The 17,802-nt window shown below is 40.5% G+C and overlaps 1 protein-coding gene across 1 annotated transcript in view; it reads left to right on the top strand.

Annotated features, from left to right (window-relative positions):
* Positions 1-17,802, top strand: part of samd12 (sterile alpha motif domain containing 12) — a 115,483-nt gene that overhangs the window by 34,300 nt on the left and 63,381 nt on the right. Inside the window, exons 3-4 of the mRNA XM_030741820.1 lie at positions 1,768-1,897; positions 17,459-17,599. Of these exons, the coding sequence (XP_030597680.1) occupies positions 1,768-1,897; positions 17,459-17,599 (271 nt within the window). The remainder of the gene's footprint in view (positions 1-1,767; positions 1,898-17,458; positions 17,600-17,802) is intronic.

Consider the following 17,802-nt stretch of genomic DNA (forward strand, 5'->3'; position numbering starts at 1 on the left):
GAGGTGGCCTCGCCTATCTGCCTACATGCCTACCTGCTTTCTTTGGCTGTCTGTCACTTCGCCTACCTACAGTACAGGGGATACAGACCATATGCCCAAATCAGCATGCACACATCCCTCAATTTCTCTTTCTCTCTGGGATGCTGCATAGTGAGTGGGAAGGAGCGGTGAAAAGACATAGAAAAGGCAAGAGTGAGGCAGCACCGTATAACAAGAAACAGGTGAGAGAGGGCGATGGGAGAGATGAGGGCTACAGTATGAGGGGAGAAGAAGTGAGAAAGACAATGCGATAGATCTGACAGGGACTGCGTGAGCTTGAACACGGGCCAGAGATGAGACAGGATGGAAGGAAGGAGCGAGAACGCAAAGCCAAGGAAATGCTGCCAGTACCTGTTATTCTGCTTTCTTTGGGTGGAGGAAAGAAGGGGCTTCCATTGCTATGCCACACCACACAGCAGCCAGAGAGCAGGCTGAAGTGGAGGGGAGTGGATGTGAAATTTTAATCACCTCTCTGTGTTTGTAATTTTAGTAGCCCCTCAATCAAAATCAAATCCATTGCCGGCACTTTCAAGACCAATCTGCTGGCAGTTTACTGGATAGCCTAGCAGTAATATATTTAAATAGGAAGGGTATCTTGCAGCATGACTGCAATGCAATATAGATACATGCATATGCTTATGTGTGAATATGTATGGACTCTTTCATATGTTATACTATGTGTGATTTAACTCTTTGTCCACATTGGCTACAACTATAATATAGGTTTTGGCCACAAGTGGCGCTATAGAGCCATTTCCCATGTATAGTATAGTTTTCACATCATCGTCTAGTTTGTTCTTTTTTTTTAATTTTCTGATCGCTATACACAACAAAATACAGTAATGTAGACATAAGGTGGTGTTTAATGAATTGTCTGTTGGTTGGTCTACCACTGTTGCACAAATATTCTTACTGGTTTGGCACATTTGTGGAGCCCAGAGCTTGAATGCATTTCTGACATCTGTTATTTTGATTAACGTGCTTGTCAGCCATTAAGGATGTTAAAACGTCATTTAAGGCAATTAATCAAAATGGAAAACTTCAGTCGTTCTTTAAGCTTCCTGTTCTTTGCTGACCAAATTATCAAAAAAAGAGGACATCACAACGTTTGTATCATCCAGCCAGTTGTTTCCAGTCCATGTTTTTTGTTCAGATTTTTCACACAGAATCAATTAGTACAAATTAACACCACCTTCCTCATTTTGTCACCATTTTTTTTATTTATTTCTTTTTTAGATACAGATTCTTTGTTATTGGGGGAAAAAATGATCAGGCGTTTTTTTTTTTTTTGTTTTATATTGAACATAAACAATCAGTCATCTGAGCTGTATAGTGTGAACATATGTTTAAGTAATGCATAACAGTGTGTCTAACCCAACATTAAATATTAAGTCATATTTTGTGCCAAATTTCCAGCTGTAGATTGTCTTTATCAACTTTTTGGCGTTATTGAAAAATATCAATTTTACCACAAGTTATTGAGGCAGAAGGGAAAATGTCACAAAGCAGCCTGTAAATCAGCTGGAAGGCCAAACAGTAAAGGTGGCATGATTGAACCAGGTCAAAATAATGGAAGACACCGACAGAGAAAAGCATTTTATGAGCATCTTCCCAAAAAAAGAGGGGGGAGTGGTAGTCCGTGAACAACATGATCACAATTTATAAATAGTTGTAGATGGTGACGCTGTGCAAGAACAGTTTTTTACATTATGTTTATTTCTTATCCAGACGGGATATGTGAAGCTGTCCAAACCAGTGGCCCTGTGGACCCAGCAGGATGTGTGCAAATGGCTGAAGAAACACTGTCCCAATCAGCACCAGATCTACAGCGACTCATTCAGGCAGCATGACATCACAGGTAATTTTTGGCATCTGTGCAGTGGCTTCATTAGGAGAGGGTTATGGTTTACCCTCAACAGGTTTGTAGCATATCCCTCTAAAAACCTGATTAATGGTTAATGTTTTTTTTTTTTTTTTTTGGACTAGCAGAAGAAGATGGATAGATGAATGGAAATTGATGATCACTAATTAACTGAACTGCTATTTCAGGACTTTATGCATTTAGTTGAGTAGAGCACATTGTGTTGAGTTTTGGGTAGTAATCCTCTGTATTGTGTTATAGTAAACAGTGTAAAACAAGTGTATTTCTGCATTGATACCACTAACAATATAAGCACACTTCAGAGATCCTAACTTCCTGAGAGCAATATGCAGTCACAGAGGTTAAGCTAACCTCAGAATGAGCAGTAAATCTCTTTAAAAATGTAGGGTTTCCTCCCTCATGAAGGTGCAACACGCATTTGGATGTATTTGCAGCCACCTTTATTAGACCTGTGCTGAATAACAAAAGGAAGGTAAGAAGAAATAAAGCACATCAATTTTGCTCCTGAAAAAGTACTACAGTAAATGATTAATGTAAGTAGCATTACACTGACCACTCTGCAACAAATACTACAAAATCAAAACAATGAATATCTGTCTTTAAATCAGGTTTGCAGTCAAAGCTTTAGGCAGCTCATCTGTTCCATAAAACTCTGCTATATTTGTCACGTCTGCTCTTCACAAAGCCAGATCTCATTCATAACATCCCAGGTGCTCTTTGCACCCACTGTCTGCCACCTGCCACCCCGTCACCTGACCTACATCCCTGCTTTCCCGCTTTCAGCGGTACCACTGAAAACAGCCGCCATGTCAATCATCTTCCTAACGAGGCTGCTCAAGGTCACTCTGACGCTAACGACACTCCAGTCCGCGTGGCATCAGACGAACGCTAATTGCCATGCACTCTACCTCTCAGAGCACGAATGATCACATTAATATGTTTATCTGTTGCTGTCGAGGACCTCCTCGACTCAGTGACTGGCTGGGAGGATAAATCACTTGGCGGTCATGATGAGTGGTGTGATGACTCACGCTCCCATTTCACCCGTTGATGCATTTGTTCTGTTATATGTCTGCGTGGATTTTGAGATTTAGCATCTTCTGTTTAATGGTCTGAAAATGGGAATCGCGCTGCTTTGCAACTCAAGTTGCAGATATATCTCATCACCAGCACAGAGGTCCAAGAGATAATCCACAGTTCATTGCACGCTTGCTGAACCGCTGCTACATTTCTGGATGTGTTTTAAAGCAGAGGCATTTCGGGGGATTTTATTTTGTTTTCTTTTCACTTAAGGTACAAGCAGTGATGTATTAACAAGTCACTTGTGAAACATCAGCCGTGGTTTCCGTGGACTGATTCAGAGCTTGTGTGCAGACTAAAATATTTGCCACAATAACTCAAATGATTTAAAGAACAAATATAAAAAGGACGACTTAGAGTGGTCACCTATCAAAACACTCTTAATCACGCTCGTGCAGTTACTGTGGAAAAGCAAAATCATGTCAAGAGCACTTATCCATTCATTCGCTTGAAATTTCTCATGAGGTCCATATCTGGATGCAGAAAATTAATCTAACTTTAAGATTAAACACCTCTGTGTGCCTAACAATTCTAGTGCATCCAGTTAGTCTGTAAATTAATTACAGTCTTAGTCTTTCAGTTATTAAAACCCTGAAACCTTGCTTCCAAATGCTGTTTTAACTTAATGACCTGTGTTTGTTATTAAGGTGTAATAATGTTTGCAGGCTCTATCAGGTGTGGAAAGGGTTAACCAAATGAAAACTCATGCACATATTGTACACACACACACACACACACACATGCATATACACATATACGCATTCATGCTGGCACAATTAGGCGATAATGACATGCGCAAAAACCTGCAAGTAATTCAGTTTGTCTTCACATTGAGCATTAATTAACAGAACCCAATTAAAACAGACCAAGCCACACCAATTGGGCTCACAAGGCAATTTGCATCCCAATCAATCTTTGAAATATTATGCGGATATTTTTCCTGTTCCTGCACTCTGTAAGAATAAACAAGGGGGAAACAAATGATGGAATATTGTTGTGGAAAACAATCATGCGTAGACAAACAAACAGTGAGTATGAATACATTTATAAGAGCATGCAGGCATGCGTGTGAGAATATCTATTTGTTCAGTGTGCTTGTCAGCCATGAGCTGTGACCCTTGAAAATCAGAAACGTGTGTGTGTGTGCGTGCGTGCGCGTGTGTCTGTACCCACGTGTGTTTGTGTATGTGTGTATGTGTGAATAAAATTTGGGCTTTTTAGCACTGGAGACTCCAGACCGTAGCAATTCTTGACTGTGTTTTCTGACCGAAAAGTCAGCCCTCTTTTTGGCTGCCAGGAGTACTCAATCTCACTTGTCTTGGCAACGTAGTCATCCCTTCATAAAGTAGCAAATCAATAAACGGTCTCTATTTCAGATCATAATTCAAACAGGCATTTGTGTCCTCCCGCTTCTGACATAAAACAGCGGCGAGGGAAATGCATTTTACTGCGGATCAGGGCTGGTGCAACATTTTAGCTTTGAATGACTTCAGTATGCAGCAGCTGGCTTCCTTCTAGGCTCCTCTAACCTCTGCCAAAGAAATCAATGTTTCCTATCCTCCCTCCAGCCTCTGCTGCCAAGAAACCCTTTCCCTTCCTCAATCTTCACCTCCCACCCCCAACAGAGAAGGCAGCGAATTTGACTTTAACACCGAGCTGCCATTAAAAATGCATTAAAGCATATTAAGGCATAATTAGATATTAGTCCCTAATCCGCTGTAATTACAAAGACAAAGCTCTTTTGGTTGAGAGAATAGCTTGGCATGGTAAATTAGTTAAACACACCGTTTCCGATACTTTAGATGTAATCAGCAGTAAAAGGTGTGATGACATAGGTAATCAAAAGCAAATGGATGGAGGAGGAATTTAAAAAAAAAAAAAAAACGGGTGAGTCACTATTAAGTTATATTTTCTGTCAGAGAAGACCATTACATCACAGTGTGGGAATTCAGAGCATCTCTAAGGGCGTACAGTGACTGAATTAGATGCAGCTGTAGAGGCTGGCTGCAGGGGCTGCTTTAGAAACTGTCGAAGATGGGGGTCCAGACTTGAGCGCAGTTTTAAAGTTTGAAGAATGAAGCGCATTTGTAAAACAATTTCAAGTTAGGATTTAGTGAGACGTTAAACATCTCCAACTGGTCACTGTCTCTCTACCATATGCCAGGATATTTGTGGAGGTGTTTGTGCAGCACAGGGTTACTCAGAAGGTGGTTATTTTCTTCGCTGAATTCTCAAGGCGGCGGAGCACTAAATTAGCAAAATAACATGATTGAAATCCTGCTAAAAATCTGTCCCCAAAAACACAACCAGCAATTCACTCTGCAGATCGCAGACAGGCAGCGTGTTCGTCCGGTCGTTCAACCTTAATGAAAATGCATTAAAACCTGTGTTGTGAGCCACAAGGAAGAATGAAAGGCAACAAAAAAATAATTTAAAACAGTGGAGGACACCCCGTCACAGGCTCGGTGAGGTAGAAGGTAAAGCTGGATTTTGGTGGTATGATCCCCTGGTCAACATGTGAATGTGCCCTTGGACATGATACTGAACCCAAAAAACAGTCATCAATGCATCCATCTGTTTGGAGCTGTGTTTATATCTATAGTTTTATATATTTTTTTAAAAAATGTGAATGTGTCTTGTAGTGTAAAGGACTCTGAAAGGTCAGCAGGAAAAGAAAGGCACTATATAAATGTAACCCAAGCCTAAACAGTATGTGATTCATGAAACAATAATTTCTCCAGGCAACGCAGACTACTCCATGGTAATAGAGGAGCATGCATACAGTAAATGAGTCAAAGGGACTAACGTGGCTCCAAATCAACTCGTGCACCACAAAACAGCTCCACTGGTGGTTGTTGATTTGTGTGATTTCCAAAAGGGAAATTTTGAACAGCTCGCTGCTGATGAGCTCTTTGGGGGACAATCTGATCCACAGACAGAAGCAACCATGGTTAATGATACCATTAGCAAGACGATTATATGTCAGTGTGCTACATATAATTAATTATTCTCCTGCCAATTGCATGTTTTGAAAATGGCGTCCTTAATTTTTCACATAGAGAGGTAAAAATGAATCTTTAGAGGCTGAATGACATGTTATTGAGCACTTTTATAATAATGAACTGAAAAAGATACCCGTTTATTGATGAAAAGAGAGAAAAGGAAGGCTTAGAGCCAAAAGAGAACTCCTGATATCCAAGTTATTGCAGCGTCTGTACCAGCGAGGCTTTTGTAACAATCATTTTGGGGAAATGGGATATTTATTCAAAGGCAACTTATCTCATTGCCACTATGTGTTCATATGATTACAGTCTCAAGCACAGAAATCTCGTCACTCCGTTCTGCTTATATCTCTGAAGTATTTTACTAGTATGATTCAGCAGTGGAACCAAAGACAGTGCCTCAGAGAAGCCTGTAGGCATGCGCATGGTTTACGTTTGTTTTTCTTTCTTTCTTTGTTTTTTGTTATTTTTTTCTCTTTTTTGTCATTTTTATACTCTGGTACCATTATTGCTTGTAACTGCATGGGTATTGTAAATATCCATGCAGTTGATATTGTAAGTAGGCACCATGATTGGAATTAATATCAATTTATTTCTCTTGAATAACAACAACTTGGGTTTTGGGACAACAAATTTTCAACAGAAAGCCCTGAAGCAGTAAAGTTTGAATTATTTGGGTATTTAGCAGATAAGGAGGATCTAACAAACTATACTAGTTATATCAGTTGTATGACTGGAATTGCTGGACCAGTGGCGTTACAGCTTAACATTACAGCACTGGACCAGCGTCTCGAGGCACCCCTCATTTCTTTATATTTTTTCTGAGAAGCCAGACTTTGTTGTAATATTTAAAAGTTGTCTTGAGCAAAAGTTCTCCAGACTTTTTGAAGTCTTTCTTAAGGAAGGGAAATGGGGAGAAAAGGCTTAGATATGCCAAATTTCATAAGTGATGAATCCAGATTTGAAGCTTTTGGTTCAAATTGTCATAAAGATAAATGGAGGATATCAGGAGAGAGGTACAACAGTGAGTGTTTACAGCCATCTGTAAAACACAGTGGAGGCACTGTTATGATCTGGGCTGCATTTCAGCCAGTGATGTTGGGGATTTACACAAAATTGATGAAATTATGAACACAGAGAAATACAGGCAGAGTACCATCTGGAAAGCATCTGATTAGCAACAGCTTCATTTTTCAGCATGAGACTGATCCCAAACACACAAGTACACCTGGACAGAAAAAGCACACAATGAAACAGTCAGCACTGATGGAGAATAGAACAAAAGAAGGCCAACATCCAAAGAAGAGCTTTGAAATGTCCTTCAAGAAGCCTGGAGCACTATTCCTGAAGACTGCTTGAAGAAATTACAAGAAAACTTGCCTAAGAAAGTTCAGGCTGTGTTGAACAATAAAGGTGGTGATACCAAATTGATTTACATATATGCTTGCACATGTTTCAATAAATCATTGCACCCATTTCCCATTTTTATAAAGAAGTGTGGGGTGGCTCGAGGCTTTTGCACAGTAGTGTATAAAGTATTCTAATATCTTGCATTGATTCTGATTAAATATGTCTTGGGATCCTTCAGTTTCGTGGAATTACAATAAAAAAAAATTAGTTCTTGTTCCTCTCAATTGTTCAAATTTGTATTTTGTTTCAAACTTTGCTTACCATAATCCAAAAAAAACCCCCTTAAACCACATTTAGTTCACTGCTTAACAGTTCTTTCACACTTAGTGCCTGCATCTGGATATGTGGAGCAGTTTTTCCATTAGCTCTGATTCCACGGGGTTACTGTGAGGAGGGGTCTCAGAGGTAATTTATTAGACCAACTAACCAATAACAACAAGGACCTGCTGTCCTCCACCTTTCTAGCTTCACTAAAGACACCTTCCATCCACAGTTAGCATGTTTTCTCTCCCTGCTAACATATGCTCACTGTGTAATGTCTTGCATTCAGAAAGTGGTGTATGGAGAGGAATGTGCAAGACTCACAAATGGCTTTGTTTTTGTGTCTGTAAATACGCACTGTTATCATAATGGCCACTTAAATGGACGGTGGCTTTTTATGTGTCAGCCTGTATTTCTGCACTCCATTCACCAGGGCCATAAATATTTCTGTTTAAGACATCTGACTCTCCCGAATGTTTTTTCCTGCATAAGTCGACTTAGTCTCACAAGAATCCCTCCACAGCATGCTCGTATGACTGTACATATGTTTACTTTTTATTGTCTAAAAAAACTCAAAAGTTACAGTGCAGTTTAAGTGCAGTAATAACATGCTCCACATTCAGTTAAATGCAGTATAGAAACATCGGAGGCACAGACAACTAGCAGTATTATACAAAAAAAAACCTTGAATATTATCAAAATACAATTCTACAAGTTTGCTAGAATAATATCACCAAGTTTTTCCAATTACAGCAGTAGATGTAACTTGATGGTGTCGGTGAATTCAAAGTTGGTATAACAGGGTCAAAGCAGGCTTCACCTGAGTCATCACAACCTCTCTGGCGCACAACAAGTGTACCCAGCAATCTACTTCATCTGTCAGAAGGGTAATTATCTGAAACAACAACCAATCGTCCTTCCATAATGACCACTGAAAGACGGCTAGTCGTTGCCACAGCAAACGTAGTCATTTCTGTAATTTACATAGATTCCACAGTGTTAGAGTCCCCGTGAGCTGTCTAAATGTTGTTAGCTGTGGCCACCCAACAGAGCTGCAGGATAATGATTGGCAAACTTAGAATACATCAGTAATGGTGAAATCAGCATGAGGCTACTACTGATGTGACAAGTGGAGGATTGAGGCAGCTTATTATCTGTCTGGGTGTGTGTAATTGTGTGTCTCTCCATCTCTGGTGGGAGTGTTTTCTTAGATTGAACCTTGTTCTCTCTGGGATTATAACTGGGCTCTTCTCCTGCACTCTGCATTAGCATTAGCATCACATCACAGGTGCTCAGTAGCCTTTTCGCTTCAGGGCTACAGGCAACTCCATGACTGAGACAATCAGTTGCCATTGACTTTAAAGGCTTCAAGCTGTGCCACATCACAGTGAATGCTGGATATGCCCAGTGCTGCCACAGTTTTGTCATTGCCCGCTAGTTGAATCTTGGTTTTATTCTTAAGGGGAATCCTATCACATATGGCAGCAAGACGTATACTGGATATCCAGTGCTCAACACTTGCATCGCTTGTTATTCTGTGCTTGACGGAGTGCCGCGCAGGTTTGGAGTGCAGTTTTCCAGATGCAGCTCAGTGACATTCATCCCCAGAGGACACACATATGGGGACAGCTGAGAAGCAGATTTGAGATGAGTGACTGGAATGGAAGACATACCTGAGGAGAAGTCTTAGAATACATTCCTGCACCGTATCAAAAGCTTTTAGCACAGCTGCCAAAAATTGTCAGGGCTGAAAAGTGCCATTTTTGAAATTGGAGGGAGAGGAGTGTTAATTTGCTGCCTTTGTACTCCTGTCCTTACACGTGGCTGCCTCACACACAGCCATAATTAGTATGGCGTTTTAGCTCCACCTGCAAAATGAAGTGGGCTCCTGCAGGATCAGTGTCTGTGTGTGAATGCTTTGTCTGTGTTTGTATTTGTGTTTGTGTGTGTGTGTGTGTGTGTACAGATGCACTTTAAGCTCCCATTTATCACTGACTATGCCACGCTATAGCTGCAGATTAATCTGCTTCAGCCCAACACTGCTGCTCACCCAGCACTCATTAATCTAATTCCCAGGGACAATGTGTTTGTGTGTACATCAGTGCGTTTCCAGGAAGTATGTGTGTACAACATGTGTACCCATATTTGGTTTGTGTGTTAAAATACACAGAGTATGATTAAAATAGAGCACCTCATCTCCCTGCAGTTCAACACTTGAAATTCAGACATTTGTGTTACAGGTGAAACCCCGTCAGCAGATATACATCCAGACGTTTCCAGATGTTCAGGACTCGACCCCAGACCTCGTTACTTCATAGAAACACTCCTAATATAACATCTGCTTCTCTTTCTGTAGAAAAGAGTTCAAAGAGTAGGGTATTATCTCCACCCTCTCAACCTCCAGGTCACTAGACTAATGGCATGGATGAGTCTGGGGACTGTTTTTTTTTTTTTTCTGGGTGACTCTGGTCGCACTAGAGTAAAAAAATGGGATGGCAACCTCCTTGCAACTGAGAAACATCGGTGATTGCCTGGTAATTGCATTGAATTTTTCACATTTTCTGATAGATTTCAAGTAGTAACAGTGACCAGTTTGTCGCCCAGACGTCACTCGCTTTCCATTCCAAGGCGATTGCACAGGTTGCCTGGTGGGATGCAACCTGTCTCCAAATATGAATAATTGCAGTCTACCATGGACTGACTGCAGTTGCTCAGACAGATGAGGCAAATTTATAAATGCAGACAGATTACCAACACGTTGCAATCAATCTGAGTCAGTCTGCGCCGATGAGCACATCTATCTGTGCCACATGGGGCCTCGAATCAACTGGTTGTCAACTGGTTGTATTCTGGTTATATATATATATACTGTAAAAGGTTCTTATTGGAGCACCTATGTCATTCTGCAGTTACATTGCCATCCTGCAGCAAGTACATCACTATTTGTGGAGGAATGTCTGAAGTCCTGTTTCAAATCTATGAGGTTCTGGCTAGACTCTGAATGTAAGCTGATAATGTGATTTTTTTTATTTATTTTTTTTTAATGTGAATTTCTGTGTATGCAGACAGCAACAGATTTGCAACAGACGTAAACAGATTTACAATTTTCACCAATTCATCACAATTATTCACCATAATATCACATTTTCAAGTTGACCCCATTCAATCGCAAATGAATAGCAGACTGACTCACTTGCACTGCAGTTTTATTGCCATTTTATCGCCCTCTTAAAGTCATTAAAGTCATTTTGAAGATGGCAACTGGCTGGAAGAGGTCACAGACCTGCTCCTATCTTTGGAGCAACCATTTCAAAGGCAAAACATCACTGCTATTTTACATGGTTGCTGTAATTTTGGTCATGCCGTGGTGTCCAGCCACTGTTTTCACTAGTGTGTGTGTGTGTGTGTGTGTGTGTGTGTGTGTGTGTGTGTGTGTGGCATAAATACCTAAAACAGGCATCAATCACAGTGAATAATAAAACAGGCCTGCCCACCATGGGCTCCAACTAACCTCCATCTTTGCATTTGCTTATTATTAGTTCGGCTGTTTTACCTGAAGGTAAAGGTCAAAGGTCAGGTTTTCTTAAAATCTTGAGAATGCAATAACTCAAACAACATGGCCTAGGATGTTCAGATTCACACCATCGATGCATACTGCTCAAGCTAGACTCATTGAAGTTCACACACTTGTTCACTGTCATGAGGACTGCATGCTGGCCAAGGGCCTTAAATCTGTCGTGCATTTTGACAACCCCACCCCGCCCCCACCCGTTATGAATCCAAAACAGACAAGCGTTGGCACCCGCTCAGAGGTGCTCTTGTTTTTATTACTTTTATTATTGCTTTATTAGGGTTTGTATCTGTACTGTTTTATCCCTTCTCCTCCTTTTCTCTTTCTTGCTTTGTGAATGCTTTTGGATTTAGCGGGAATCCACACACCACTCCCTTATAGTCGCACCACACAGGATCCACAATTTAATCATAAAAAAATTCCTTTTGTCTTGTGTAAATGTTCTATGTTTTAATCTGTTGGTCCTATTTTTGCAAATTAAAATGAAAAGCTTTCAGTTGCAGTTATTTACAGCCACTGCCCCATAAAGCCAAAAAGGGTCATAGGACAAAGAGTCAGGGGTGTGTGATGTCCCCATTTTTGTCCAGATGGGGGGCCCTTGGTCCATGTATCTATTCTATCACCACTGTGCTAGTTAAGGCTACAGATGAATTAACACAAATGCCATCTTTGCAACAATGAAACACCGGAGTATATCAATTTTTAGTGCTTAATTAATGAGGATACCACAATGAAGTAGAGCTTTAACACCCCAAAGACCAAACTGGAACACGGAGGATCATCATCGTTGCTTGAATTTCATAAATAAAACCTTTAGGTAGCATTTCAGCAGAAAGAATGAGAAAGGGAATGAATGGGCAAGAATGATGGAGAAAAAAGAAGAGGATAGGATGAAATTTCTTGTCTAATCAATATTCTTAAGGAGAACAAGCTGCGGTGACCGGACCGCAGCCGACATTTTTTTAAAGCATCTCTTTTACCTACAGATCAGCACAGTCATTATACACATGTTGAGAACTAGATTCATGGCCAAATGTTCCACTGTTAAGTCGGGAAGGGATGACAGTGTCATAGTGTGAGTGTGTAAAGGATATATTTTAAGTTAATGATGAGTTAATGATTTTCTGTCATGTTGTCTTTTTGGCGGCATTTTTATGCGTTGGCCTGTTAAATGAACTAAGGCCACGCTGTATCACAGTGCTGTAACTGTCTTGGCCATGCAGCAGAACGCCAGGCTGACACCACTGTCCACACAGTCCCGGTCTTTTCTCATTTTTCTTTCCACCTCTGCATTTCTGGGCCTTTTTACTGCTGATTCGCAGTTTTTCTTTCACTTCCCAACTTTCAGCCTTCCTTAAATCTTCTCCTCCTCATTTATTTCCTCTTGACCAATTTCCTGTCCTGTCCTCCTCCTCCTCTTCTTCCTCTCCTCACGATCACGTTACAGTGCACAGTGTATTAATTGTGGTATGAAAAACTCCCAGCTGAGACTTGGTGGGATTGTCAAAGCAAATGGCTCAGAACTGCAGGAAAGCAGAGTGGAAGCTTGGACGCCTTACAGAAGCTGTTCCACCCTGCTAATACTGCCTCACTGACCGGAAGAAGCGGCGCTTTGGCATCCACTGCCCAGAACTGGCAGCTTCTCATAGTGCAGGCATTTACAATATTTCACCAGACTTGTGAGATTATAAAAAGCCTGACTTATTGAAATTGTAACTGTACAGCTTATAGTTAAATTTAAACTTTTAGTTTCTAGAAGGTGCAGAGTTCCTGCACCTTTTCCCTTTCTAAAGCTATGTCCACACTGGAAGTGATTCACCGCAAAGTGGCAGCCCCCTAGAAAGTCAAAGCCATGGGGCAAGGTCAAGGGACTATGGGTGAAATAACTACTGGCGGGTCCCAAAGTAAACTTTTCTTGAGGTGAGCAATGAAATGACTACCAATGAGAGCGCAGCATGCCGCTGATTGGTATATGACCTGGAAGTAAATACATTAGGGGGGTACCTGGGCAGCTAAAGCATGAAATGCATGGAAGCGACCAAACATTGGCTTCGAAGTGATGCAAGCAAATCGCTTCCCAGTGTGGATGCAGCTTACGGGTGCTGACAGGAAGTCTCACAGAGGTTCTACCTGGAACGCTTTAGGGTTTAATCTAGACTCAGTCTAAGGCAGGGGTGGCCAACTCCAGGCCTCGAGAGCCCCTGTCCTGCAGATTTTAGATGTGTCCCTGATCCAACACACCTGAATCAAATGGCTGAATTACCTCCTCAGTATGCAGTCAAGTTCTCCAGAGTCCTGCTAATGACTTCTATATTTGACTCAGGTGTGTTGAAGCAGAGACACATCTAAAACCTGCAGGACACCGGGGCCTGGAGTTGGCCACCCCTGGTCTAAGGGGCACTAAAATAGCCTTTTATAAGATTATCATGTACAGTCTTGTTGTCATATTGTATTTACATATTAAACATTTTCAATAGAATACAGTGTACTGTATGCTGTTGCCATGCCTCACTATAACAGGCTGTTAAAATTACCAACATATAATGAAGGTGCATTAAAAATATTTAAAAATGTGATAATAAAAAAATGATTGTACAGCTTTTACATTGGACCGCTGGACTGGCTTCAGCGGGTGAATCAGTCGCCAGCAGTAGTGACATGGCAGAGAAAGAAGAGCAAAAAGACTTTTAAACCCATCATGAGTCACAAACCATCTACAAACACAATACTGTAAAGGGTCCAATGAGAGCAGTGTCAGCACATAATAATGGCAACAGCAGAAAAGACTGTCCAGCCTGTCCTCCAGCTTATATGCTAAGAGCCTCAGCTGGAACACAATCAGGTAAAAGTGAAGGAATGTTACAGAGTAAGAACCGAAGGCTAGAATAAAATAGTCCTCCTTTTACCATCAAAGTTCTTCCCAAAACTCGAGTGTGCTGAAATAAGACATATGTGATTTACCTTGATTCTCTTAAATGTCTGATCTTCTGTAATAGTTGACACATGTAGTCGGCAGTGGGAGTTGTAGAGACCAGAGTTGCTGTATTTTGTATTTTCTAACCAAGTTTTATTACATTTTTTTTTTGTTTTGACTGTATTTTCAGTTCAGTTTAGTTTCAGGTAGTTTCCAGAGTGGGTTGGCTCATTTCAGTTTAGTTTTTATTGTTTGAAAATGTTGAGTTTTAATTTAGTTTTAATTAGCTTCAGTAGTAGTTTGAGGCTTTTTAAGCACTATTGTATTTCGAGTGTTACAATAAAAAATACAGACTCGCAGTCTTGTAGACATCCCAAGTTCTTCATAAACATGTTCATCAAAGACTCAAAACGAGTACAAAAACTAAGGAGATTTCCTCTGTATTTTAAGTTTAATATAGTTAGCTGTCCAAGTTCACAATATCAGTAGTCAAGTTCTTGTTTAAAATGTTTTTTTCACATCTACTTTTGGTTTTTAGTTTAGGTTTAGTTGCCAAAGTGATCATTAGGTGCTTTTATACTAAAGAGTTCCTGAGAGTAACTGTCCCCTCTAAAACTCACCCAAGAAATACAGTGTTTACCAAATGTATTAGACCACCACCCAATGTAAGGCTTATTCCACAGCTGCCCTTAATTAACAGCACTGGTTAACCAGTATCATTTTTTTATGTTTCTGTAATGGTTAATCCACCAGTGTGCACAAGCTCGTTAATCATAATTATATTTTAATACTAAAATATAATTATTGTTGTTATTCATGATTTTTCAAATTTACTGTTTTACAAAAAAAAAATCAGAAAGAATAGTGAAGCACATTATTATATTTTTGATGAAGATGATAAATTACAGTTAGTTGCATTCCTGAACAGAAAAAAATTGTTTTAGTGATGTTTGATTAATTTCTGACTTCTCAGAGAGCTCCTGTGTGCGGGGCTCAAATTTGGCTTTAAATTTGTGAATTTAGTCATTTTTACTTTTAAGCAAGTTTTTGACAGATTTCTTGTTTTTATGACAGGCGGGCTAATACATTTTGTAAACGCTGTACGTCCCTTTTCGATGTTTGCCGATAGGAATGCTAACGCATGTGGAGCTCTTATTTTAAACAACAAACTGGACTTAAACACAAAAAATTAACTGTTATCGTCAAAACGCTTTTTTATGGCAAACATGGAAAAGCCATAATAAAGTATAGCAAGGATGCACTGTTATCTAACGCATTTAAAGTGTGTTGTGTTGCAGCTCTTGTGTCTGCTGTTGTTTAAGGTAGATTTTACTGAAGCAGAGACAAGGTGAACCTCTGTTGCCATGCCAATCTATCTTCAGTTACAAGATCAGGTGCCAAGTGATGGCTGGTCAATATTTATAGACTCATAACAGCATGCTTTATTTGCACATGCTTTTTTTTTTTTCCTTCTGTGAGTTTGTACCTTTTCTTCTTGTCTCCCAACCTTCCACCATCTGCACCGCCTCCGATTCCGCTCCACATCACTAATCTTTGTCTTTCCATCTTCCCATTTAAAATGCTTCTCGTACTTCTGAGCCTTTATGACTCTACTTAGCTCCCCAGTGTTTTTGTAATGTCTACAGTCTTTCAGTGCCACTCTACGCATCTCAACACTGTTAGGCATTTTACCCCCATCTGGCCGTAGGGCAGAGCGAAGAGATTCTTTTGTTAAGGCGGGAGAAAATTGGCTTAACACAGTCAACATTTTACCAATAACACTTAAGAGTACTTAGCGTTCCCAGCAACTCCCCTTTGTGCTGTGGTAGCAAAGTGGTAGCGTGGGGCTCGGCGTGCCCTAACAATCTACAACAGATAGACCAAACAAGTGAAGACATGCTGGATTTAAATAAAAGCACAGTTAAATAAAAGCTTCATATTTGATTGTCGTTGATCAAACCTCAGATAGTTGTTAAAAAAGATGAAACAAGAACAGAAAAGAAATGAATATGAATATGAGAAACCAGTGTCCTCTCAGAACTGAGCTACCCTCTTGACAGTCAAACCAATCAGATATTTAAAAAAAAATAAAATAAAAAATCAGATTTACTGTCCAGACAGCCATCAGGGCAAAAGCTGCCGAGGACAAACCTAATGCCGAGTAATCACTCAGCTTTATCTGCTTACCATCCCACATGTTACAAAGGCACTCATAACGAGCATTAATAATTACACCATTCTACATGGCTTTTTTATCAGCAGCCTAAATCCCTTTCATACAAACTGATTGCATGATTAAATTATGTTTTTGCTTTTTTTTTTTTTGTTTTTTTTTTTAATACAAGGATTTGCAATTAAGGAAAGCGCTGTGAGGGATCCTTGCTCAAGGGATACACAGTACCGATATTTATGCAAAGACGAATCTGCTTCAGAGTCGTGAGTCATACTGGGCTCAATTGGAAATTTCAGGCTAAGTGACGATCACAGTAAAAAAAAGAACAAGTCGTAAAATGGTTTCTTTTTGTTAATATAGAAAAAATACTGCATCCTTGAAAAGCTTTAGGAATTTGCAGTTGAATGGTGTTTACACACTGCTCCTCCACTGGCATAAATGCATTATCTGTAGCCTTGTGTCTCCAGCTGTGCATGTTATATTCACCCTGTCCCGGTTTTGCGTGTGGATGTGAGGACGCAAATGCAAGACTCAGGAGCAGGCAGTCATAAATGAACAAAAATAAGCCTTTATTGCAGCAGAAACAAAAGCGAACAAACAAGGCAGGTTATTAAACAAAGGAAAATCTAGACCGGGAAAACTAACTTGGAACATTGGAGCACGGCGGGCACAGGAGCGGAAACGCAGCCACGATGACATCCGACAAGAGACAAAGAGAAGACTGAGACAATAAATACACAAGGGATAATTAGGGAACAGCAACAGGTGGGGAGCACAGCTGAAAGTAATCACAACAAACAAGAGGAGGAAGTACACTAAACACAGAGCACAAGAGGCAATTACTGACAAAGAAAAAACAGGAAACAACTGGACGGAGGCAGGAGCGCAGACTTGACACAACACTGGGAATACAGACACACTGAGGACGAGCAGAACTAAGCATCAGAACTGTGAACATGATTAAATATACTTAAAAGGAAACAAAGGACAAGAAACCAAAACCAGGGGTCACAAAGTAAACAGTTAATCCTTGAAAGTCCATCAAACTCAAAAACCCAAGACTTCAGACCTAGAAGACCATGACCCTGTGTTTCTGACACTTGACCTTCTGTTCTGTTCTGTTTAGGGCGGGCTCTGATGAGACTGACGGACAGAAAGCTGGAAAGAATGGGTATCATGCAGGAAGCGCAGAGGCAGCACATCCTGCAGCAGGTCCTGCAGCTTCGTGTCCGGGAGGAAGTCCGGACTCTTCAGCTTCTCACACAAGGTAACCCCCCCCCCTCAGTATTCTCCTTCACTACATCCATTAATCAGTGTTTATCCGCGCTTGGGACCGGCACTAGGAGTACACTTGTTTTATTTATCTACATTGTATATGCTGGACCATAACTCTGTCAATCTCCACCAGTATCCAGGTTTTAAGAGCACATGCTGTATCTGCACCTCTGCAATGTGAAGGTATTCGAAAAC

Source organism: Archocentrus centrarchus, chromosome 11 (assembly GCF_007364275.1).
Source record: "Archocentrus centrarchus isolate MPI-CPG fArcCen1 chromosome 11, fArcCen1, whole genome shotgun sequence".
NCBI classification, from domain to species: domain Eukaryota; kingdom Metazoa; phylum Chordata; class Actinopteri; order Cichliformes; family Cichlidae; genus Archocentrus; species Archocentrus centrarchus.